The 26,569-nt window shown below is 38.0% G+C and overlaps 2 protein-coding genes and 1 long non-coding RNA gene across 6 annotated transcripts in view; all 3 read left to right on the top strand.

Moving 5' to 3' along the window:
• Positions 1-26,569, top strand: part of LOC115411376 (tubulin beta-5 chain) — a 287,981-nt gene that overhangs the window by 15,598 nt on the left and 245,814 nt on the right. The window contains exon 7 of one of the 4 annotated variants that reach the window (XM_030123484.1): positions 621-794. The exons of 2 other annotated variants lie outside the window; for them this stretch is intronic. In XM_030123484.1, the coding sequence (XP_029979344.1) occupies positions 621-693 (73 nt within the window). In that variant the 3' untranslated portion in view covers positions 694-794. Of the gene's footprint in view, positions 1-620; positions 795-26,569 lie in introns of those variants that run through there. One more of the 4 variants, XM_030123486.1, reaches the window with a different exon arrangement.
• On the top strand, positions 4,760-12,149 carry LOC115411386 (uncharacterized). The gene is made up of 2 exons (XR_003934202.1): positions 4,760-6,012; positions 11,923-12,149. It is a non-coding gene; the product is annotated as an uncharacterized LOC115411386 (long non-coding RNA).
• The window catches only part of LOC115411377 (divergent protein kinase domain 1C-like), a 46,702-nt gene continuing 33,771 nt past the window's right edge, over positions 13,639-26,569 (top strand). Inside the window, exon 1 of the mRNA XM_030123488.1 lies at positions 13,639-14,587. Within this exon, the coding sequence (XP_029979348.1) occupies positions 14,366-14,587 (222 nt within the window). The 5' untranslated portion in view covers positions 13,639-14,365. The remainder of the gene's footprint in view (positions 14,588-26,569) is intronic.

The raw sequence follows: 26,569 nt of genomic DNA, 5'->3' as shown, positions 1-26,569 counted from the left end.
ACTAAAACGAACTGAATTAGAGAAAAAAAGTCCAAACTAAATAAAACTAAACTAGAATGAAAAATCCAAAACTATTAGAGCCTTGGTCCGGACTGATTTAAACGGATGAAATAATAAAACGCAGAAAAGACGACACATGAGACAAACATCAGACAACAACAACGCAACACGGAAACCATGGAAACGACAGATTAAAAGATGCAGCAAAACCGACTTAAAAGAAAAAAACTGAACAAATATCACACGTGATCAACACAATGAAACGGAAATGACGGAACAAGATGAAAAACAATACAAAAAAAAAAAACCTATACAAGACGAAAACTACGCAACAAGTTTAAAAAGATACAAAAAGATGAAAAAAAAGACAAGAAAAACACTGTTCAATAAGAGAATAAAGATGAAAACAAAAGACAGAAGATGCAACAAGATGGAAAAGACACAAAAATATGAGACAAAAATGACATAAAAGACTAAAAACAAACAAAACTAAACCATTCAAATGTAATGATGTAATAAAACTGAAACTAAAATGTAACTAAAACAGATCAACATAATGACTCGATGACGTTTTTTTCTTTTTTGTTCAGATCAAATCTAACAGTTTTACCTCCAAACAGATGCTGGGATGCCGACAGACAGCACGATGAGCCAATCAGAGAGCAGGACCACGGCTTCACACCAATCGAATGAAGGCAGAGGCGGGGCTATGGAAAAGGAATAACAAACATGTCTGATTTTTGAGTTGTTTTTTTTTTAAATTAATCTCTGTGGTTAACATTAAAGGATATTTTATGTGTTGGTTAAACTGTAAAAGGACGAAATAAACCATGAATTAACCCTTTCATGCACAGTGGTCACTCCAGTGGTCAGTTCTTCTCCAGCTGTTCTCTGTTTATTCATGGGTTTGGTTGTTTCAGTTCCAGATCAGCCAACACAGTGGACACTTATGCACCATCCCATAATACACTGACATTCATACCGTTACTGTAACTTTGCTGTTCTTGATAAACCTGATCTGCACTGACATGTTTGAGTGTAAATCAATTGCTAATTGTTATGAGACTGTAATTAACAGTTTTCTGAAACAAAGTTGTTTTTTTCTTTGCATATCCTCCTGAGACCCAGTAACGCAGTGTGTCCTCTATAGGGGACAAAAGTTTGACAGTTTCACTAAAATGCTGTCCATTGCAAAGGACATTCCATTAAAAAAATCAATAAATAATCAATAAATAAATAAAAATTATTTTTTAAAAATGTATCTGAAAAAACTGTTGCATTATGCAGTTTCCAATCAAGACAATTTTTTAGTGTAAAAAAGCTAAAATTGTCAGTTTCCTGGGTCTCTGAGGATATTATCTCCATGAAATGAGTAAGAACTAGTATTTGACTAGGATAAAATGTGAGAAAACATCAGATTAGCGGCATTAAAAATGTTTTATTTCATAGTTTTCACACAGTATATCACTTTCTGATGATGAGTTTTAAATACATGTTTCTTTGCTTGAAAACTTAAATGTATGGTGTCCAGCTGAGTGGACATTTTTGGAACTCCATGAAAAATAGGTTCATAAAAAAATTCAGTTGCATTGTTTTTTTCACGCCTAAAGAGGAATAAAAACACTGAAGAAAAGAATATTGACTAAGGTTATCATAATTCATGCAAGAAAGGGTTAAAGATAAAAAATAAAAATAAAAATTCAGTTTAAAAGTGAGCAGAAGCAGTTGAATAATGAACCTCACTGTTAAATCTGACGAATGAATAAAAGTCATGAGTCATGTGTGACGTCATGTTTGGTCTGGTCTGTGCTTTGGTTTTTATGGTGTGATTCTCCGGCTTGTCCACTTGGTGGAGCTGCAACACAACTGGACACTGAGGCCTGGAGGACCAGTCCACATCAGTCCACATTCAGCACAAACAGATGAACGTTTCCATCAATAATTATCATAATAACGATTGATTTCATTTGTATTTAACTTATTGAAACCAAAATATTCACAACAAACACATGAAACAGAAACAAAACACGACGAAGAAAAAGAACAAAGTAATTAGAGTAAATGCAGTAGTTCATTAACATCAGTAGTAATCATTACTTCATGGTGTTGGTGTTAATTAACATTATTATTTATATATTATTTAATTGTTCAGATGTTCTAAACCAGGGCTGTCAAACTCATTTCAGTTCAGTTCCACATTCAGCTAAATTTGATCTGCAGTGGGCCCAACCAGTAAAATAACAGAATATATAATAAATAATGTCAACTCCAAACTTTTCTTTGTTTAAGCGCGATAAAAATAAATTTATATTATGAAAACGTTTACATCTACAAACTATCCTTTCAAACAGTGTGAATAACATGAACAAACTGAAAAAATAAGTGTGATTTTAACAATATTCTGTCTCAGTTTATCATTTCCACATGTTCATTATAACTTACAGATCACAGTGGATCTACAAACACAAAACATTTAATAACAGGTGGAATCTTGTTAAAATTGTACTTACTGCTCTTAAGACGTTTCAGGTTATTCACGTTTTTTGTGAAACTATTCTTTGTTTTAGAACAGGGCTGTCAAACTCATGTTAGTTCAGTTCCACATTCAGTCTAATCTGATCTACAGTGGGCCGGACCAGGAAAATAATATAAATAATAGGATAAGAACTTTTGAGTGAAAAAAGTCAATTCCGTAATGAAAACGTTTACATCTAGGAATTGTACTTGAACATAACATGAACAAATATGAACCTGAAAATTCTTTAGTAAAATCAGTGCAATGTTAACAATTTTACACCTTAGTTTATCATTTACACATGTGCATCACAACTTACAGATCACAGTGGATCTACAAATACACAAAATATTAAATAACAGACAGAATATTATTAAAATCCTACATACTTCTATTAAGTCATTTCAGATATTCACATTTTTTGTAAAAGGCTAGTCTGTAAATGTAAACATTTTTGTGCAATTTTACTTCTTTTTACACTAAAATAAAGAGACAAATTTACAGTTTTCATTTTTTATAGGTTATTATGGTAGTATTTTACTAGTCTGATCCACCTTAGACTCAAATGACCTAAAATGATTTTAACATCCTTGACTGTTCATATCTTAAGTGTCATTTTTGCATTTCACAAATTCATCCCAGGGGCCGGACTGGACCCTTTGGCGGACCGGATTTGGCCCCCAGGACGCATGTTTGACACCTGTGATCCAAACTGTAAATAATAAAGGATCCATCAGTGAACTGTTAATTAATGATGAGCTCGTTAACGCTGTGCAGAACAGGAACCTGCAATGGGCATGAATGTGTTTTCATTGGAGAAAAATCAGAATAATTACGTTTTGTTCTTGATGAAGTGTCGTTTGACTGGTTGGAAAAAGAGGATGAAGATGATGAAGATGAAGACGATGAAGGTGAACCAGTGGATGTGTTCCTGTGTCTGCTGGTGGAGCCCAAGAGTTACAGAAAAAAACTCTGTCACAACATGAAAACTACAAAAAGATGAAAACTGCACCAACAAACGTAATTATGCAAAAAGACGAAACCAACGCAGAAAGAAAAAAAAAAAAACAATTACACAATACAACATTTTTATTTTGTGTCTTATGAACATTTTCTCATGTTTTTTCATTCGTTTTCCTCTTTCTCGTCTTTTGTCGTAAATATTAATGTTGTTTTTGTTTCCTTCCATGTTTTATGTCATTTACATCTTATGGCAACTGTTTTTAAAATCATTTTTATCTTTCTTAAGTCCTCTTGTGTCTTTTAAGTCCTGTTGTGTCTTTTAAGTCCTGTTGTGTCTTTTAAGTCCTGTTGAGTCTTTTAAGTCCTGTTGTGTCTTTTAAGTCCTGTTGTGTCTTTTAAGTCCTGTTGTGTCTTTTAAGTCCTGTTGTGTCTTTTAAGTCCTGTTGTGTCTTTTAAGTCCTGTTGTGTCTTTTAAGTCCTGTTGTGTCTTTTTGGTTTTGTTGGGACTTTTTCTTCTTGTTGCTCTTTTTCCTCCTGAAGACGTCGGCGTCCCGTCTGAGCGCGTGCACTCGCTCGTTGGCGTTTGTTTCGACACGCCGACGACCTCCGAGGCTTTTACCTGAGTACAGACTGGCTGCCGTGGTAACGGCCCAGGGGGAGGAGCTTATTAACCACGACAACACAAACGCACAAAACAAAAAGGAAAAGACAGAAGATAACAACAACAACAGAGAAGAGGAACAGGACTGACACACACACACACACACACAACAACATACACACACAGACACACAACAACATACACACACAGACACACAACAACTTACACAAACACACAACAGACATAACATGTACAGACACACTGACACATGACAGAGACAACACACACACACACACACACACACAAAACAACATACATGCAGACACACAACACTGACACACACTGACACAACAGCATTCACAGACTCACACACACACACACACACACACACACACACACCTCCTCTCTCTCTCTCTCTCTCTCTCCTTCTGTTTCTTTCACTCTCTCCTGTCTCTCTCTGTCTCTCTTTCTCCGTCTCTCTCTCTCCCCCTCTCTCCTTCTCTCCCGCTTTCTCTCCTCTCTCTCTCCCTCTCTCTCTCTCTCCTCTCTCTCTCTCTCCCTCTCTCTCCCTCTCTCTCTCTCTCTCTCTCTCCCTCTCTCTCTCTCTCCTCTCTCTCTCCCCTCTCTCTCCTCTCTCTCTCTCTCCCTCTCTCTCTCTCTCTCAGTCGGGCTCTGGTCGAGCCAGTGGAAGGAGCTCAGATCAGTCTCTGTGTTCGATGCCTGACAGTTCACACTCAGGGTTTACAGACCTGACGCTCTGCTGCCCTGATGATCGTCTGCTCCCGCTGCCAGTCCTGATCCTGCTCCTGGTCCTGGTCCCAGTCCTGGTCCTGGTGAAGTAGTCCCACATCATCTTCCCCATCAGACAGACCTGCTGACTTTCAGATTTCTGTTCAGTTTCTCACCTGGAAAAGACAAGTTCATGGAAAACCTGCATCCAGATCAGATCCTGAACCCGGTCCTGCATCCAGACCAGATCCTGAACACGGTCCTGCATCCAGACCAGATCCTGAACCTGGTCCTGCATCCAGACCGGATCCTGAACCCGGTCGTGCATCCAGACCGGATCCAGAACCTGGTCCTGCATCCAGACCAGATCCTGAACCCGGTCCATCAGCATCTGGAAAAGAAAACCACTTTAACGTCTTCATCTGGACCAAGAAAGACAGACTGAATCAACTCGTGTCACGGTGAAATCTACTGTTTTCTGGTGCAAAAAGGCTGAAGGTTCTTCTGAGATGTTCCTCCTGAAGGTTGGATGGATTTGATCCTGGATTCAGACACTAGAACCCCAAGAAACTGCAAAAATACAACAGGTTTCATCTTTAAGGACGATCAAATAAACTTCAAGAAGAACAGTCAAGTTCTGAAGACTAGAACCAGACCTGCATGAAGGAGGTTCTGGTCCAAAAGGCTGAAAACTGCAGATCTGGAACTAAAGGAACATCAGCAGAAGACCAAGTGGATTTAAGGATTATTTTGGAGATAAATAAACACGTCTTCTATTACATGAAAAAAGAAGAACTTGAATGACTTGAAGAATCTGGACAAATGAAGGACTGACGGTTCCTTCGTGGAGTTTTTTTTTGACCCAGGCTCTGGACGTCTGAAGATAAACCAGACCCGGTTCATTTGTAGTCCTGGTTCTGGAGCTTTGGATTCCACACCCTGAAGGCTTCAGGTCTTTGAAGGATTAGACTCCGGAGGGTTCTCCGCATAATTCATCCGACTCGGGAGAAGGTGAAGCTGAGGAGATAACACCGACTTTGGGATCCGGGTTCTGCAGAGTCCAGGATCCAGGAAGGACCCTCTTGGGTGGGGGGGTGAGGTCTGGACGGACCCTGGATGTGGATTTACTTTGGACTCCGACACCTGTTGCGTTGACGGACGGACGTCGGCTTGTGTTTGGTTCAAGATGATGGATTTCTGAAGAGTGAGTAGAGATAATCCTGTTAGTTCTGGGGCATTAGTCAGAGTTAAGGGATGGCAAAACCCTTAGTCCATACTTAGTTAAGGGTTAACGAACGGTTCCAGAACAAAGAAAACGAACGTTAAATCATACCAATAAGAATATAACCAATGATTTAAAAAGCATTAACAGGCGTGTAATAAAGGATTTAATATGTCTTAAGTGCAAAGTAAAAGATTTAATGACTGTTAACAAGTTCAAGATAAGGGATTTAATAAGTGCTAATAAGTCCATAATATACGATTTAATAAGAAGTTAATAATAATAAAGGATTTAATAAGTGTTAACAAGTTCAAGATAAGGGATTTAATAAGTGTGAAGTAAAAGATTTAATACGTCTGAATAAGTGGACAGTAAAGGATTTAATAAGTGTTAATAAGGGATAAGAAAACCTTTAGTCCATACTTAGTTAAGGGTTAATGAACGGTTCCAGAACAAAGAAAACGAACGTTAAATCATACGAATAAGAACAGAAAGAAGAACAATCTGTAGAAGGAATTTATTAAAGCAGGATTTTCTGTTAATAATTACATAATAAAGAATTCATTAACGCGAAAAAAATTAAGATGAAAATTTTTAATAAATGTAAAAGATTTATTAACGTTAATAAAACTAGGATGTCACTAGTTACAGATTATTAAATATAAAGGGTTTAATGTTAATAAGCATTATCTATTTAGTAAGTCTAAATAAGTGGATAATAAAGGATTCACTAAGTGTTAATAAGAAGGTGACAAAGGACTTAATAAGCATTAATAAGTGCATAATAAAGGATTTAATGAGTGTTAACAAGTTCAAGATAAGGGATTTAATAAGGTTGGAGTAAAAGATTTCATAAGTCTAAGTAAGTGGAGAGTAAAGGATTCACTAAATGTTAATAAGTACATGATAAGGGATTGAATGAGTGTTAACAAACGCACAATAAAGGATTTAAAAAGTCTAAATAATAATTGCATTAACGGACAGACGTCGGCTTGTGTTTGGTTCAAGATGATGGATTTGTGAAGAGTGAGTCGAGATAATCCTGTTAGTTCTGGGGGATTAGTCAGAGTTAAGGATAATAAAACCCTTAGTCGATACTTAGTTAAGGGTTAACAAACGGTTCCAGAACAAAGAAAATAAATTGTACTTTGTACAAGCACCTGAAAATAAGAATATAAAGAAGAACAATCTGTAGAAGGAACTTATTAAAGCAGGATTTTCTGTTAATAATAAACGTGAATAAAATTAAGATGAAAATTTTTAATAAATGCAAACGATTTATTAACGTTAATAAAACTATGATTTCACTAGTTACAGATTAATAAATATAAGGGTTTAATGTTAATAATTAAACATAATATGGGATTTGATGAGTCTTAAAGTGAATGATAAAGGATTTAATAAGTGCATAATAATGGATCTAATGAGTGTTAATAAATTAAAGATAAGGGATTTAATAAGTGCTATGGATTGGGATTGGCTCTGTCAACTCAACACAGATTTTTTAATGGTAAGTTTTTTTTTTTGTTTGTTTTTGATCAATTACTAGAAATTTCAGGCGTTCCCTTTGGAATTTCAGGTGACCCTAAGGTTGAAAAACACTGTCTTAGATCTATATGAAAACAATATATATTGTATAAAGTGATCATCGTGGACAGAAGTACGATGGCTTTAGAAAAGGTAAACATGACTGATGAAATTTGAATACAGTGTGTTTTCTCCATCTGTAACGTATGAAGAAGAACTCGATGAAAACGACAGATTCCTATTGATTCAACAGCACACATGGATTCCATTCACGGTGGTTTTCTGATGTTCTGTCCTCCTATGACAGTTAATAGATGGTACATCCTATGACGATAATTAACTCTAACAAGCAGAGTTATAGTCGATTATTGAGACTGAACGGTTTGAAGTCTGATAAACGCTGTAGACCAGGGGTTTCAAACATACGGGCCGGGGCCCAAATGCGGTCCACCAAAGGTTCCAGTCTGACCCCTGGGATGAATTCACAAAGTGTAAAAACTCCACAGTCCAGGCTGTGGAACTCACTTTAGTTCAGGTTCCACACACAGACCGTACAGGTTTGATGTGAGAAAAATATTACATTATGTCTAGAAATAATGACAACTTCAAATTTTTGTCTTTGTTTTAGTGCAAAAAATAACATAAAATGATGAAAATATTTACATTTACAAACTCTCCTGTAACAATAAAATGTGAATAACCTGAACAAATATGAACAACCTGAAATGTCTGAAGAAAATTCTGCCCAATTTGAACTCTTTTTCATTTCATTCATTTTTCATTTTATTCATTCATTCCAATCTAAATGATTGAGCAGGATGAAGAAAACTTCTAATACCTGCCCCTTTCTTGAAGCATCTGCTTCCATCAGATAAGTTGCCGTTACACCTTTTACAGTAAACAGTTTACATGAGAGTCAATGCAAATAAAACAAATCCAACATCCATAAGTTCAATTATTTCATTCCATGCTTTTATAAAGCTTCTCTATTCTTTCCTTATCCAACCTCTTAAACTGAAAAACATTTGTCCAGCTCTTCTCTTCCACTGCCAAAGAATTCCACATCCTGACAGCCACAACACAAACACACATTTACTTCACATTAGTTCGAACCCTTCACTGTTTCAAGTTAAACCTCCTTCTGTGTTCTTCAACCTGTCATACTAAAACAAATAATCTCTGCAAATTTGCAGCAAAAGTCCGTTTCTCGCTCTAAAGACAATCAACGATGTCCTTAATTCAGCTAATTCTTCAAACTGAAACAATCCTGATTTAATAAACAACTCATTTGTATGTTCCCTGAAGTTAACATTATACATTCATCTTTTTGCTCTTTTCTGTCATAAAAACAATGGTTCTGTGTTCCTCGTGTGTGTTACCCCACACTTCAGTACAATAACTCAAATATGGCAGAATAAGTGAACAATATCACATTCTCATTGCTTTATAATCCAACACATATTTTGCTTTACTCAATACAGAAATATTTTTAGACACCTTTTTTAAAACACCAGCAGTATGTGGCTTCCATGTTAATTTATCGTCCACTATTACACCCAAAAAATGAAATTCTGAAACCTTCTCAATCATAACCCCATTAATAGACAATGAAACATGTTCTTCCTTTTTTCTATTCGTAAACACCATAAACTTAGTTTTATTCAAATTCACAGATAATTTGTTTATATCAAACCATTTTTTGAGTTGAACCATCTCATTCTTTATTTTCTGTACTAACGTTTTTAAATCATCTCCTGAACAAAGAAAGCTCGTATCATCCGCGAACAAAATAAACTGCATTATCTTTGATATATCACATATGTCATTAATATATAAAATAAATAATTTTCTGCCTGTTCCTCAGTGTTTAGTGTCTTTGTAGATCTGTTCCATAATGCACATGGAGAAATGATAAGATGAGGCAGAATATTGTTAAAATTGCACTTATTTTTCTTAAGAAATTTCAGTTTTTTCAGGTTATTCACATCTTTTTTGTTTGGATAGTTTATAAAAGTAAGTATTTACATAATTTAATGGGTTTTTTTGCACTAAAACACAGACATAATTTTGCAGTTGTCATTATTTACCGGTTATTCCGTTATTATTCTACTGGTTCGGTCCACTTCAGATCAAATCGGGCTGAATGTGGAACCTGAAAGAACAGGAGTTTGAGACCTTTAGTGGAAAACCTGGTGGAAAACAGCAGATAAACGCTCCTCGTAGACCTCCACCTCTGAGCCTCTTTCTGATTTCATCATCTTCTGAATGCGACGCTGGCGAGGATCTGCTTTTTCCATCGTTTCCCCTCCCTGGTGGTTTTGGATGTTTCAGTGAAAGCGACCGCAGCCTCATGAGGAATCTGAGCCACGGCCCGAAGAGCTGGACGCCGTCGCTCTGGATGCGTCAGCCAATCTGCACAACTCAAACAACATCTGCGAACCTCCGAACATCAGACGGGTTTCAGAGCAGCAACCCATCAGCAACCCGCCGTGAACTGTGGGGAAAAAAAGTCAAGATTTATTAGTTTTTCTGTAATGACACAAAACTCAGAGGGAGAAGTTAAAAATTAAGTAGCTAAAAAAAAAATAATAAAAAATACAACTGAGAGGAAAACTTTGATCAGTGAAGTTCAGAGTCAACACTGGAAAAGGCTGAAGACTCGCTCTGAAACTCCAACTTTATTCAGGGTTTTGTTCCACGTCTTTGTCAGTTTCAGACATCACAGTTCTGCTTCATCTATTTTTCTCAGGCTCAGATGGTCGTTTAGGTCAGAAACCTCCAGACTCTGTCAGACTCTTTATTTGAATTTCTCTGACACTTTTCCATCGTACGTCTGCGCAGAACTTTACCAATATTTACTAAATGTTGACAAAACAGAAGTTGGCGGGCCGCAATTGGGCCTCGGGCCGCATGTTTGAGAACCCTGGTTTAAGTGAAAGAATAAAGTCGGTCTTATTCAGTCTTTGGTCCAGATGTTTGTTTCCCTGTTCTTCATCCTTCACAGATCTCTTCTCTTCTTCATTTTCCTTTTATGCAGATCAGTGGCGGCTGCTCGTCTTCAGACAGGGGAAGCTCATTGTCGACTTACATCAAAAAAATTGTCAAGTTATTTAAACATAAATTCGTCCCTCCGTTCCTTGTGATTTGTGTATTTACAGTGCAAGAAATGAACCACTAATTTGGCAGTGGTTTCTCTGATTTCCCAGCAGAATGTGTGACGGTATTAAACTGAACTGTCAGTGAAGGAGCAGATCTGAAAACAGCTGTCAATCAAATGGGATTCAGCCTTTAGACCCATCCTCCAATCAGCACATGGAAGCTCAGCGTCCAGCCCAGCCAAGCTCCGCCCACAGCTCCATTCACCCCCAGAGACGCTGAGCGTCCGGGGGCGGGACAACATGGTGTCATTTATCCAATTAGCGTCCAGTTTAGAGTCAATGAAAAAACCAGTTCCACTCAGTCCCATTGAAGTGCATGGACGCTGAGCGTCTACGGACAAATGCACTGAGCAGAGATGGAGGAGAAAACACAGACACGGGAATGGAGGAGAAGTGAACAACATCCAGTCCACTGATCTGGGATCAAACTGATTCTGAACCAACTGGTCTGAGAGATGAACGTGTTCCAACACATTTGGAGTCAATGAAATGTCAACACAACTGAACAGATTTGAGCATTTAATTGGAGTCATTTTAGGGGAAGCTGAGCTTCCACTGCAGTCTGACAGAGAACACCTCTGGTGCAGACGTTCATTGGTCGTCTCTGAAATCTTTCCAGACTCTGATTTCCATCCGTCTGACGTTTGTTCTGTAGTCTGTGAGGCGCTAACTCCAGGACACACCAGTGGCTTTCGTTGGGTTTTTCAGTCAGTCAGTTTGTGCATTTCCACATTTGTCGAGACGCTGTTAGGCAAGTTTAACAAGTTTAAAGCATTGGGATAAAAAAAAACAACACACAAACTGAAAGAGAAACTTCAATCAGTAAAGTTCAGACTCTTAAGTGACTGAGAAGAAGATGATAAAAATATAATGTGATAATGTTCAGTGACTTCAGTCCATCTGGATGGAGAAGTCAAACTATGAAGATGAAGTCCGAAATGCATGAGAAAAACACAGACGTTCCCTGAGAATAAAGGAGGACATTTACAAGAGGAAACGTCACATTCACTCACTAAATCTGCACACCAGCGTCCTAACATAAGTGTTTTTAAAGCACTTTTTTTCCAATTATTTAGATAATTTGAATAACATTATAAATACTAAAGCAAGTAAAATACAAAGACTGTGTCAAACAGGAAAAGGACTAAAATAACTCCTAACTGTCTGAGTTTTTGGATCTAAACTTCTTTTTCTTCTTTTCTTACAGATTTCCGTCAAACATCGTCCATTTTCCAACATCAGCCAAAGTTTTTTTTGTCTTCGTTCATTCGTTCGTCGTCTCCAGAACTCGTCTTCTGAAGGTCTTTCTGGTCTTTTCTCTGGAGGAAACCCCAGGACACAGATTCAGTTCCTTCCTGTTTCCTGTCATTCCGACCTGAGGGGAAATGTGTGGTCGTCGGGTCGGACATGAAACGGTCCGGTCTGAGCGCGGACAAACAAACAAATGGCGTTTCCGAGTGGCGCTGGAGGTCGGACCGGGCCTGGGTTTTGGGTTTTGGATGGCGGTCTTCCTCACTGTTTGCTTTTTGATGGGCTGCTGATGTTGTGCGGCGTAGATTCAACTCCTCGGTGTGTTGTTTTTGGGGAAAATGCTGCAGTTTTACAGTGAAAAGCCTTTAATCAGTGTAAACGGGACCACAGAGGTTTAACCGGACCACAGTCACTGTTTGGATCCTGGATGAAAACAGCGAATTATAATGAACTTTTAAGTGATTTCAGAACAAACAGTGTCGCTTAAACATTAGGCTTTTAACTCATGGAGGAACAAACGGCGGTATTATTGAACCCAAAAGGATCTGGTTCTGTTTTGGCTCCGTCTGCACCTTTAAAACATCCACAAAAAAACCCCTTTAGTTCGACATTCACTCCGATTATTTCCAACCTCAGCTCCAAAGTTACGGCCAAACACTGGATGAGCTCAGATTTTAACGTTAATTTTGCACCATTTTCAAGACTTTAAATCAGATTTTTCACATTAGCTCTGGACACGTTTGTGACCGAACGGCAAAAATCTAAGTTACAGCTTAAAAAGTGCATAATATGGTTAAAGTTCACTGTTAATAAGCACATAATAAAGGTTTTACTAACGTTGATAAAGGTAATAACTGCATAATAAAGCACATCGGCATTAGTGCAAAATAAAGGACCTACTTAGCGATATTAAAAGAAATTAGAGCTGCAACCGATTAATCGATTAGGTGCTTGAAGCGAATGCAAAAATTCACGACTCCATTAATCGACTCGAATTGATTGAAGAGAAATATTCTATTGCAGTTTTCCTGAATGGAAGCTTCTTTGTGCGTCACAATAAGCGTCTGTGTGAAACACAACAGTGGAACCAATGTTTAACAGCAGAGAAATGAAGGAAATAAAGCTTTGATTCAGGAGAATTGTGGTTGAATGATCTTTTTTTTTTGAGTCAATTAATCGTCGATTAATCATTTCAGCTCTTAAAAGAAATTAATATTAATAAGGACATAATAAACCACTATTAAGTGCATAATAAGGTTTAAGTAGCCTTAATAAGGCAACTTAACATCGATAAGTAGTTAATAAATGTTTTACTAAGGTTAATAAAGCAAAATAAAGGTAGTAAGTGTGTAGTTCAAGACTGATTCATATCATTTTATTTTAATTTTTTTTTATGTTTTGTTTTTTATCAGAAAAGGAGCAAGATATCTCAGCTTTGCCATTCATACACATGATATCTATTAGAGTCCTTTTTGTATTTCTTATTTTATACAAACAATAGTGACAAACAGAAAATAAAAAAACTAAAAAACTAAACTAACATATGAACTGAGTGCTTACAGTTTTGGTATTTCTCACTTAAAAAAAAAACAATCAGCTTTCAATACCTCTGGGTTCTTTAAACATTATTAATAATTAATTATTCTTCTGTTCAGCACTTTGGTCCACAGCAGTTGTTTTAAAGTTTATAAATAAAGTTGGATTAGATCACAAAGTAAAACATAAGCAAAGAACAAAGACAGGGAGATTATAAAGAAGACATTTTTAGAGGAATGATACAAATTCTGGGCGGCTACAGGATACAAACTTAATCCACTGTCCCAAATTTGGCAAAAATTTGTCCATTTGGAAAATTTCATTCATATCATTTTAAATGCTTATGGTTTAATAAAGTGAGTTTACTGTTAATAAAAGTGTAAAATGAATTACTTATTTACTTCAATAAGTAACTTGAAAGTTTATAAGTTCATACTAAAAGATTAATTAACCTCAATAAAGCAAATTAAAGCTGAACAGGTGTTTAATAAAACCTTCGTTAACGTTAGCAGAGCTCGTTCACAAAGGACATTAAAGTTCAGTCTGAAACAACAGCTGACAAACCTTCTGAGGATCTACGGTTTCTGGATCCGGTCTCTGAAGGACCAGGACAGTTTCTGGATCCGGTCTCCTGAAGGACCTGGACGGTTTCTGGATCCGGTCTCCTGAAGGACCTGGACGGTTTCTGGATCCGGTCTCTGAAGGACCTAGGACAGTTTCTGGATCCGGTCTCCTGAAGGACCTAGGACAGTTTCTGGATCCGGTCTCCTGAAGGACCTGGACGGTTTCTGGATCCGGTCTCCTGAAGGACCTGGACGGTTTCTGGATCTGGTCTCCTGAAGGCCTCAGTCCAGAGCCTGACAATGGTCCCTGGAGGCCTGGTTCCTGGAGGGGGGGGCCGGGCCGGGGGTCTGTGCCTGCTCCGGTGGCTGGGTCTCAGGCTCTGGTCCCGTCGGGGGACGCTGGTCTTCGCTCTGCTCTGGTTCGGTTCCTGGTTGTTCCTCAACGGGCTGGTTCTGGTCCATCGGAGCATCATGTCCGACTACTGCACCGACGACAAGAGCAAGAGGATCCTGCACAGACTGGTGAGTCCACCCCCCCACCACCACCAAACACAAAAGTATCAGATATAGAGTCGAATATTCACTGAGTCCATAAAGGCAGGAGTTCATTCAACTCCAACTAAAACAGAACGGATCTGAGCCTGTTCTTAACCCAGTCTGTGTTTATATTAGGGTCGAGAATCTTAGTTTTCAGGCCGATACGATACGCATCTGGATACAGCATCTCCAATCCGATATACAGGGGTTGGACAAAATAATGGAAACACCTTCACCTCAAGATGATAATGCCTCAATCCATACAGCTAGAATTGTTAAAGAATGGCATGAGGAACATTCGAATGAAGTTGAGCATCTGGTATGGCCGGCACAGTCCCCAGACCTCAACATTATTGAGCATTTATGGTCAGTTTTAGAGATTCAAGTAAGACGTCGATTTCCACCGCCATCATCTCTAAAAGAGTTGGAGGGTATTCTAACTGAAGAATGGCTGAAAATTCCTTTGGAAACAATTCACAAGTTGTATGAATCAATACCTCGGAGAATTGAGGCTGTAATTGCCGCAAAAGGCGGACCTACACCATATTAAATTATATTTTGTTGATTTTTTTAAGGCGTTTCCATTATTTTGTTCAACCCCTGTATTAAAGATACAACTGTGGCATCTCATGGACAGACAGACAGACAGACGGACGGACGGACGGACAGACTGACAGACGGACAGACAGACGGACACCGGTAAAAACAGAACCTCCTTGGCGGAGGTAAAAACCCAGTATCTCCATCCACTGTCATTGATCCAACTCCATGGGTTTTACTGGTGAATCAATGTTGTAGAAGATGACAGTGTTTCCATGGTAACTACGGAGCCTCTGAACGTCCAAATATGGTCATATCTGATGACCATGAAAAGATGAAGAACTGTATTTTACACCAATTATTGACACGTATTGATCGGATTAATGGATCAACAGGAATTAAACAGTTCAGATCTGCAGATGGTTTGTGTCAGCGGTGGCTGTTTGGGTCTTTAAGGGTTAAAAGTTCAACGTTACTGATGGATCTCCTGTCCATTCAAGGAGTCTGCTGATTGGTTGATTTGCAGGAATGTAAAATGGTTCCAGTTTCCAGTTAATGGTCTGAGAGTCAGCGCGGTCGTCCTGTAATGACTGAATGTTTCGCGTCTGTTCGACTGTTTGTTCCAGGTTTCAGAAAAACAGCCGTGGGTCAATAGCCTTTAATGGCCTCAGGTTTTATCTCCTGTGGGAAAACGCTGATAAAACACTGTTTTCTTCAAACTCTGTCCTTCCTGGACCTGTTTCTCCTTCATCTCTGCTTCTTTTCCATTGCGTCTCTTGTGTTTTTCTTTCTTTTCTCTGAACGTCGTCGTTCATCCTCTTCTTTTCTGCTGTTTTTTTTACTCCTCTGTCGCTGAAGTTACACGGACAGGAAACATCCGGTTTATGGAGGTTTAGAGACTGATTTTACAGACGTCCTCCTTCCTCCATTAAATGTGATGTTGTCAGACTAAAAACCTGCACTTTCATGGAAAATAGAACTTTTATATTCCAGTCTAATCTCTGAAATTTTACAGTCATAAGTGAACAAGAAAAAAATCACAAATTTACAAGAGAATGACTCATATCCTGAATTTATAACGCCGTACATTTGAAAGGAAAAAAAGTTGGAAAGTTGTAAATTTAGGGGAACAAATTTGTATTTTCTGAGAACCCTGTGTTACATTTATCAAGGTAAAATAAAAAAAATCGGATATTTATAGGACAAAGATTTGAACATTGTTGGAGAAGAGAAAATTCATTTCAGAAACTCTGACATGAAACATGAATATTCACTGAAAAATGTCTAAATGGAAATGTACAAATTTATGTGAAAATAAATAAGTAAATAAATCAATCAATACAACTTGGAACACTGGATTAAAAAAAAGTAAAAAAAAAAAAAAAAAAAAAAAAATCTAGTATAGAAACAAATATAGAAACAATACTTAGCTTTTATTCTTATAGATCGTATTGAAAAACAAATTCAGGTTCTCAGGAAAATTGCCGCTTATCAATTAATCGTTAATCAATCGATAAGGTCAACCAACTAATGATTAATGGATTAATCAATAATTTGCATCCCTATTCTGAACAGATGACAGAGCTGCTTCACTCCTACAGGAGCATTAGCGCCACCAAGTGGACTGGAGTCTGCACGCACTCATTCAAGGCTCCGACGTCTCATTATAGTCGGCTGTTTTCGAAGTTCATCTGGTTTTGTCTTTTATCCAAGAAACTTCATCTGTTCTCAGCGAAGCATGTTCAAGAGTAAAAACTAATCTGGTTGAACTTCGGAAAACGACTGAACATCAGCGATGACCTGGACAAACGAAACTTCTACAGACGACGCTGTACGTTCAACCTGGGAGCGTCTGCGGAGCAAGGTTCTAATAGTTTTGGATTTTTCATTATAGTTTAGTTTTCTTTAGTTTTGAGGGTTTGTTTTCTGTAATTCAGTTCATTTTAATTTGTTTTTAGAGCAGGTTTGTAACTTTTTATTAGTTTTCCCATCAGGTATCCCAGACAGGACTCTGCTGCTTTCTCCCAACTTTAGTCTCCATGTTTCCAGGTAGAGTGGGGACCAGAAGACGACTGGAAACCACAAGTGAACACAAGTGACGGAGCAAAAAGTGTCGTATGGTGCTGCTCGCTAAAATTGCTACAGCGAAATAAACTGATTTCATATCAATCCGACACTGACAAAGACGAAAACGAAGGGAATTTTATCCATAATTTTTTTCCGTTTTAGTTAGTTTTGTAAACACACAATACAGTTTCAGTTAGTTATCGTTTTTTTTCTTTTAATTATAGTTTTTATTTATTTCAGTTAACGAAAATGTTTTCACAATTCTACACTCAACAAAAATATAAACGCACCACTTTTGTTTTTGCTCCCATTTTTCATGAGCTGAACTCAAAGATCTAAAACTTTTTCTGTGCACACACAAGGTTTATTTCTCTCAAATATTGTTCACAAATCTGTCTAAATTTGTGTTAGTGAACACTTCTTCTTTGCTGAGATAATCCATCCACCTCACAGGTGTGGCATATCAAGATGCTGATTAGACAGCAGGATTTTTGCACAGGTGTGCCTTAGGCTGGCCACAATAAAAGGCCACTCCAAAATGTGCAGTTTTATCACACAGCACAATGCCACAGATGTCACAAGTTTTGAGGGAATATGCACTGGTCATGCTGACTTCAGGAATCTCCACCAGAGCTTTTGCCTGTGAATTGAATGTTCATTTCTCTACCATAAGCCATCTCCAAAGCTGTTTCAGAGAATTCATGAAGAAGACTGTGTGAGGAAAATGGTGGTCACACCAAATACTGACTGGTTTTCTGACCCCCCTGGACCACCCAATACAGTAAAAGTGCACATTTTAGAGTGGCCTTTTATTGTGGCCAGCCTAAGTCACACCTGTGCAATAATCCTGCTGTCTAATCAGCATCTTGATATGCCACACCTGTGAGGTGGATGGATTATCTCAGCAAAGGACAAAGGAGAAGTGCTCACTAACACAGATTTAGACAAATTTATGAACAATATTTGAGAGAAATAGGCCTTTTGTGTACAGAGAAAAAGTTTTAGATCTTTGAGTTCAGCTCATGAAAAATGGGAGCAAAAACAAAAGTGGTGCGTTTATATTTTTGTTGAGTGTAGTTTTCATCATTCTGTTAGTTTTCGTTAACGATAATAACCTTGCTGCGGAGTCGATCATGATACCTGGTGGTGAAATCTGGATCCTGTTCAGTTCGGTGTTTTAGCTGATGTCAAATGGTCCGTTCTTACAGAAACACAGTCCGAACTCCGTCCCACTGCATCACATGGAAAAGTGCATTTATTGAAGAATCAGTAAAAATGTAAATATTGGGGCTGGTCGGAGTAAAGAGCCCAGATTAAACATGATGTACTCATGCTATGTCTTGTCCATATATGGACGTGGTGGGTTTATGAGGGGATCAGCCTGTAACTTCACTCCTTCACCACTCGTATTTTCAAAGTCCAGAAGCAGAAGAAGCAGCTGGTTTTAGGAAACAAACACAGATTCCCAGAGTAATCCGTTTTCCATCCCACAGACTGCGACGTCGCCCTCCCTCCTGATATTAAACTTCTCCCAGATCCAAAGTGGAAACTGATGAAATCCCAAATAAACACTGAGATCCAAAGTCAACAAACTCAGCATGTTTTGTGAACTAACGGCGCTCGGCTGCTTCATCCGTCTCCGTCTGGAAAACGAAACGAAAACGCAGACAGAGGGAAAGTGGAGGTTTTGTGTTCCTGGACAGTTGTAATCCAGGACAGATGCACAAGCGGAGGTTTTCTGAGCTGAAAACCAAGGTTATTATCATTAACGAAAACTAACGAAATGACCAAAACTAGAACTGAAAAAACATTTTCGTTAACTGAAATAAATAAAAACTATGATTACAAGAAAAAAAACGATAACTAACTGAATCTGTATTGTGTGTTTACAAAACTAATTAAAGCATTTAAAAATTATAGATAAAATTCCCTTCGTTTTTGTCTTTGTCAATGTCGGATTGATACGAAAGCGATTTATTTCGCTCTAGCAATTTTAGCTAGCGGCACCATATGACACTTTTTGGTCCGTCACTTGTGTTCACTTGTGGTTTCCAGTCGTCTTCTGGTCCCCACTCTACCTGGAAACATGGAGACTAAAGTTGGGAGAAAGCAGCAGAGTCCTGTCTGGGATTTATTTGAATACGACGACAGAGAAGAAGAGAAAAGAGACGACTGAACTACAACTAAACTAAAACTAAGCATTTAGAAAAAAATGAAAACTAATAAAAACTAGCGAATCTGCTCTAAAAACTAATTAAAACTGACTGAACTAGAGAAAAAAAGTCCAAACTAAATACAACTAAACTAGAATGAAAAATCCAAAACTATTAGACCCTTGCTGAAAACAAAGCTCAGTGTTGTGTTCACTGACTGACAGGTAATCCTGCTGTTGTTGACACGATTTAGCGGATTACTGCTCAGCTTTCTTTTGCGTCCGTTGTTCAGGCTTGTCCTGGCGGCTTCAGGTGTGGAAATAACCTGAGGTAAAGCCTCGTCAATCCTCGTCCTTCCTGTCGGATCATCCTCAGACCTTCGACCCCGTCGGATTAAAGGGCCGGCGATGAAACACTGTTTCAGCCGACACTTGAAGCCGTTTGAGTGACAGGTTTACACTGAAGTTAAAATGACAAGAGGTGAAGCAAAGAGTCTGCAGCTGTTTTATCAAAAGAAAAAAAAAAAAAACAGGATTAAAGGCAAATAACAGAGTGAAGTTGAAGAAGAACAGGCTGCAAACACTGAAGTGACAAAGAGCATGTGGAGGAAAAAGGCTTCGTCAGGTTCATCACGTTTAGAAAATGAAGCTTAAATGAGAAGACTGTGACAGATGAACTTTAACTGGTTTGTTCTAACACAAGGGTGTCAAACATGCGGCCCGGGGGCCAAATCCGGCCCGCCAAAGGGTCCAGTCCGGCCCTAGGGATGAATTTGTGAAAAGCAAAAATTACACAAAGATATTAACAATCCTTTTAGTTCAGGTTCCACATTCAGACCAAAATGATCTAAAGTGGGCAGGACCAGTCAAACACTATCATAGTAACATAGAAAAAGTGACAACTCCAAATGTTTCTCTTAGTAAATGTAAATATTTCCATGTATTTACACTAAAACAAAGTCTAATTTTGCAAAAAATGTGAATAGCCTGAACAAATATGAACCTGAAATGTCTTAAGAGAAGTAAGTACAATTTTACCAAATATTCTGTCTGTTATTAAATGTTTTGTGTTTGTAGATCCACTGTGATCTGTAAGTTCTAATGAACATGTGGAAATGATAAACTGAGGCAGAATAGTGTTAAAATTACACTTATTTTTTCCACATTCAGCTAAATTTGATCTAAAGTGGGATGAACCAGTAAAATAATAACATAATATATAAATAAATAATGTCAACTCCAAACTTTTCTCTATGTATTAAGAGTGAAAAAAGTAAATTTACATTATGAACAGGTTTACATCTACACACTGTCCTTTCAAACAATGTGAATAACATGAACAAACTGAAAAAATAAGTGTAATTTTAACACTATTCTGCCTCAGTTTATCATTTCCACATGTTCATTAGAACTTACAGATCACAGTGGATCTACAAACACACAAAACATCTAATAACAGACAGAATATTGTTAAAATTGTACTTACTTCCCTTAAGACATTTCAGGTTGTTCATATTTTTTCAGGTTATTCACATTTTTTGTGCAATTATTCTTTGTTTTAGTGTAAATACATGAAAATATTTACATTTACAAAGAGAAACATTTGGAGTTGTCATTATTTCTGTTATTCTGATCGTATTTGACTGGTTCTGACCCACTGCAGATTGAATTGGTCTGAATGTGGAACCTGAACTAAAAGGATTGTTCATATGTTAGTGTAATTTTTGCATTTCAGATTCATCCCAGGGGCCGGACTGGACCCTCTGGTGGGCCGGATTAGGCCCCCAGGCCACATGTTTGACACCTGTGCCTTAGACCATCAGACGTCCAGACCTAATGATGCTGTGGTCGTTGAATCTCGAACCCAGCTGATCTGTTGGTTCATGTCCAGGTTCTGCTGGTCTTCAGATGGTTGAACAGTTGAATATCCAGAGCAGGAAGCAGAGCAGGCCCAAACAGAACAGCTGACTGTAGATCTGGGCTTCAGTATCCGCTGGTTTCAACACCAGGTCACGGGTCGCAGAAAAAAATACACTCTTGGGAAACTCTGGTCGGTCGTTCATCTCAGACGTTCAGCGGCTCCACATGAGGAAATAAACCATCTGGAATGAAAGTCAAGACTCAGGACTTCTGGAACTTTCGATTAGATTCATGGTTACGGTCTTAAACAGGTACAAGTACTTCACAACAGACTGCAGTCCAGTGTCCAGTCCTAGTAAACAGTCCTACGAACTGGACTCTCCTCTCTAGTCCCTGGCATAGACTCCAGAGTCTGATCCCCTATGGTTGGACCCCACCCTCTTATAAAGTAGAACCACCCAGTTTTGGTCTTCCAATCCAGACCACTGTCCCTGACCACCATGCGTCCATGGAAACCTGCCGTCAAGACAAACCCACAACATCAGTCCTTCTGAACAACAAAAACAATTTTTTTCAATTATCAATTTCCATGTATGAGTTTCAATTTTGTATCATATTTGATCCATCAGGTCTCAATGCTCAAATATTATTTTTGAACAAACAAAAAAATAATCTAACACAAACATGTCTAATAAATAGTTAATTCCTTTTCAATAGGGTCCCAGTTCTTCCTCCTTCCTCATTAATGACAGTCTTGTAGTGTCACTGGAAAGGCCTCTGGTGAATGAACTCCTCCCCCTGGTGGATTATCTGTGTACTGCCTGTATCTAATTGTATACATCAGGTTTTTCAAGACAAAAAATATCCCACTGATCATGTAGAGGGCTTCAAAACTCATGTATCAAATATGATACGTTTGGCATTAAAGGGTTAATGACAGACTGGCCGAATACGATGAAGTAAAGTTTTTTGAGAAGAAGAAGAAAGTCAATAATAACAAACATGGCGACAACAGTGGAAGTGTTTACTAATGTTAACATTCAGAAGACTAGTTTTCATAAATATGTCGGTAGTTTTTCACCAACTCACACAGTCACTCTTTGAAAGTTTCTGTTATTTATGGAAATTATTCTCTTCAAATCTCAACACTGCCCCCTGTGGTTCCCAGTGGTACTGCTCCGTATTCTCCTTCTGGGTTCGCATCCATAAGGTCCTGGAAAACGGACAGAAATACGAACGTGATGTAGGTAGAGGACAACAGAACGCTCCGTCTGCGTCTTTAACGCAGAGCAGGGCTGTCAAAGTCATGTTAGTTCAGTTCCACATTCAGCCTAATCTGATCTAAAGTGGGCCGGACCAGGAAAATAATAGAAATAATAGAATAATAACTTTTGAGTGAAAAAAGTAAAATTCCGTAATGAAAATGTTTACATCTAGGAATTGTACTCAAACTTAACACGAACAAATATGCACAACCTGAACATTCTTTAGTAAAATAAGCGCAATGTTAACAATTTTACGCCTTGATGTATCATTTATACATTTGCATCACAACTTACAGATAACAGTGGATCTACAAATACACAAAACATTAAATAACAGGCAGAATATTATTAAAATTCTACATACTTCTCTTAAGACATTTCAGGTTATTCACATTTTTTTTTTTTTTTTTTTAAATAAAAGGCTAGTCTGGAAATGTAAACATTTGTGTGATTTAACTTTTTTTTTTACACTAAAACAAAGAGAAAAATCTACAGTTTTGGTTATTTATAGGTTATTATGACAGTATTTTACTGGTCTGATCATTTTTAGATTGAATTGACCTAAAATGATTTTAACATCCTTGATTGTTCATATCTTCAGTGTAAATTTTGCATTTCATAAATTCATCCCAGGGGCCGGATTGGACCCTTTTGCGGGCCGGATTCGGCCCCCAGGACGCATGTTTGACACCTGTGACGTAGAGCATAAATGAGGCCTTAGTGGATCTGCTGCTCCTCCATATCCAGAGGAGCAGGATGAGGAGGTCCACCTGGTCTGGACACCTCCCGGTCTGGTGTTCCGTGTCCAACCAGGACCAGGAGGACCATCAGTGGAGTATTTTCAGTGTGTTTGAATACTTTAATATTGGTAGTAGATCTGTGGATGTCCTCCTCCCATGTTCTATCAGGGTCTGCAGCACAGAACCCTGTTTATACGCTGCAGAATCTCCAACATTAGCATCTCCAGTCTGGTTTCTTGGTTTCTTGGCCGTAGATGTCGATGGATTGTCCATATTTTAACATAAATGAGCATCTGCTGCTGCAGTGGATGAGATGAACCACGTAAACCCAGAATCAACAACAGGAGGTTTTTTTCTCCACATCAGATGGAGTGTGTTCCTTCAGCCGCACTGATGTCAATATTACAACATCAAACACTGATTTAATGTAAAATTCCTTATCAACTCCATCTGAATGCTGCTGATTTCATATTCATGACATTTCCGAGGGTGAAGTATTGATAAAAAAGACATCTGAAGGCATAAAGTAGATTTCATTGTTTTTGGAGGAAGGCCTGATGTCATTGGGGAAGTTTAGATCAATGTTGAAGTACTGAGTGAACTCAAAAGTCTTCTATTTTATCATATTGTCTGTGTTTCTGTTCTTGTTTTTGGTCAGTTTCTTTCACACTAAATGTTCTACGATCCCATTAAAAAAGGGGAGACACAAACATCCTCCATTGACAATAATCATCTACCAGTCTAAACTGTTTAATAACTAGTAATCCATTAATCCTAATAGTACATGTCAATAATTGGTGTAAAATACAGTTCTTCATCTTTTCATGGTCATTAGATATGACCCATTTGGACGTTCAGAGGCTCCATAGTTACCGTGGAAACACTGTCATCTTCTACTACATTGATTCCCCAGTCAAACCCATGGAGTTGGATCAATGACAGTGGATGGACACACTGGGTTTATGTTCAGTTAATGACAGATTGGACTGAAAAAAAGCAAAAATGAACTAAAATGAACTAAAAAAAAAAAAAAAAGAGAATAAAATAAGCAACAAAATGACTAAAAACAGTCAAAGCGATCAATAAAATGAACAATAAATCAACAAAATAATAAATAACATGAACAACATAAACCAAAAACTGAACACAATAAAAATAAGATAGTGTTTGATGAAGTATCTGTAATGCTTGATGAAGTATTTGTAGTGTCTGATGAAGTATTTGTAGTGTTTAACGAAGTATTTGTAGAGTCTGACAAAGTATTTGTAGTGTTTGACGAAGTATTTTTAGTGTTTGACAAAGTATTTGTAGAGTCTGACGAATTATTTGTAGTGTCCGATGAAGTATTTGTAGTGTCCGATGAAGTATCTGTAGTTTTTGAAGCAGTATTTGTAGTGTTTGATAAACTATTTGTAGTGTTTGACGCAGTATTTGTAGTGTTTGATAAAGTATTCGTAGTGTTTGTTGGAAATGGTTGTTTTTTTCGCCTCCTGCGGTGGGCGTGGCCTCACCGGTGTGGGTTTCAGACCTCTCAGCTGCTCCATCGTCTGTCAGACTCAAACACAGACATTTCATTTCCTCACTCACCCCAATTTCATCCAATAACGACAAAAAAAACGAGCAATCTGCCGTCTGCCGTCTCCGGCTGCCAATCAACCCGCTGCTGTTGCCTGGCAACCGCAGGAAGCTGGATCAGACCTCACACTTTGTTTGTTTTGAGCCGAGATGAAAATGTTCCCGAGATAAAAAACCAAAAAACATGTCATAGTTGAGAACAGCCTGAGAGGAAAAGCAGAAAATCAGAGGATCAGAAGGTGGACTGACGCACTGTCGACTCGGGTACATCCACGGTTGCCACGGTGACTGAAAGCTGTGATTACTGGATGCACTGAAAAAGTCATTCTAAAGGAACAGAGACTCAACCGTCCTCGTTTTGCTGCAATAATGCACTAATGAAACTGTTTTCAAGAGTTAAATCCCAATAAGTCTGACACTGGGCTTTTACGGAACTCCATTGAACTCCATTTTTATGGAAGTAAATCATTCTCATCAGATTTTGAATTTCAACAACCACTGAATTTTTTTGCACTGAAATTAAGTATCGGAATTTTTTGTCTCTGAATTCAACTATGTTCATAAATTTAGAATAAAAAAATTCAGATGCAAAAAATTCAGACGCAAAAAATTCCGATCACACATCCAGGACACCAAGGATAAATAATCGATTCTGTCTCAAGTCGAACCGACAGCCAGCCAGTCGAGTTACGTTAGGTTGGTCATGTGACGCCGATGTAGGAAGATGGTCAGTGCGGATGTGTGATCTGAATTTTTTGCACCTGAATTTTTTGCTTTTGAATTTTTTGCATCTGAATGTTTTGTATCTGAATTTTTTTTATTCTAAATTTATGAGCACAGTCAAATTGAGAGACGAAAAATTCAGATACTTAATTTAAGTGTAAAAAAAAAATCAGATATTAAATTTCAGTGCAAAAAAAATTCTGACACTTAATTTCAGTGCAAAAAAAAAAATCCAGATACTTAATTTCAGTGGAAAAAAAATTCAGTGCTAGAAATTCAGTGGCTGTTATAATTCAACATCTGATGAGACAGATTTACTTCCATACATCTTCATCATCTCTTAAACAATTTCCTGCAAAGGATCAATAAAGTATCTATCTATCTATCTATCTATCTATCTATCTATCTATCTATCTATCTATCTATCTATCTATCTATCTATCTATCTATCTATCTATCTATCTATCTATCTATCTATCTATCTATCTATCTATCTATCTATCTCGTATTGATCTGGATTTAATGAGCAGGATCTAAAATCCCGCTGTGGATCAAGTCCCAGCAGAGGAACCAGACCGGGTCCTGGTTTTCTGGCTTTTGTTGCTTGTTTCCAGTTTTAAGGCCAATTACAGCCTTTCAGTGTGGAGACTTTTATCCCAGTGTTAAGAATCCGTCCACGCAGACGGAGTTCAGCCGCCGGCAGAAGGTTTTGCTTCATGAAACACAGCTTAGCTGTATTTAAGCAGACTGGGCTGCTTTCTACCCCGTCTGTTTCTGCAGCGTTTGTACTTTTTACTCAAGTAAATGATCTGAATATTTCTTCCACCACTTGTTTTCTAGATAAATGTGCTGTTCTCTCTCTTCTGTCCCTGCAAAGAAACAAAGCAGGCCATAAAATATGTAGCGTCAGGCCTTAAATAGGCAGAGGAATTCCAGAGCCACGACAGGGTTTGACCACGCAACACATCGGCCATTAAACCATAAATAGTCAGAGAAACAGCAGAACGTACAGAATTCAGCGTCAATAGAAAACATGTGTGCGGCG

This window comes from Sphaeramia orbicularis, chromosome 20 (genome assembly GCF_902148855.1).
Source record: "Sphaeramia orbicularis chromosome 20, fSphaOr1.1, whole genome shotgun sequence".
Lineage (NCBI taxonomy): Eukaryota > Metazoa > Chordata > Actinopteri > Kurtiformes > Apogonidae > Sphaeramia > Sphaeramia orbicularis.
Note: the sequence above shows the minus strand (reverse complement) of the source record. Positions and strands in the feature narration are given on the sequence as shown.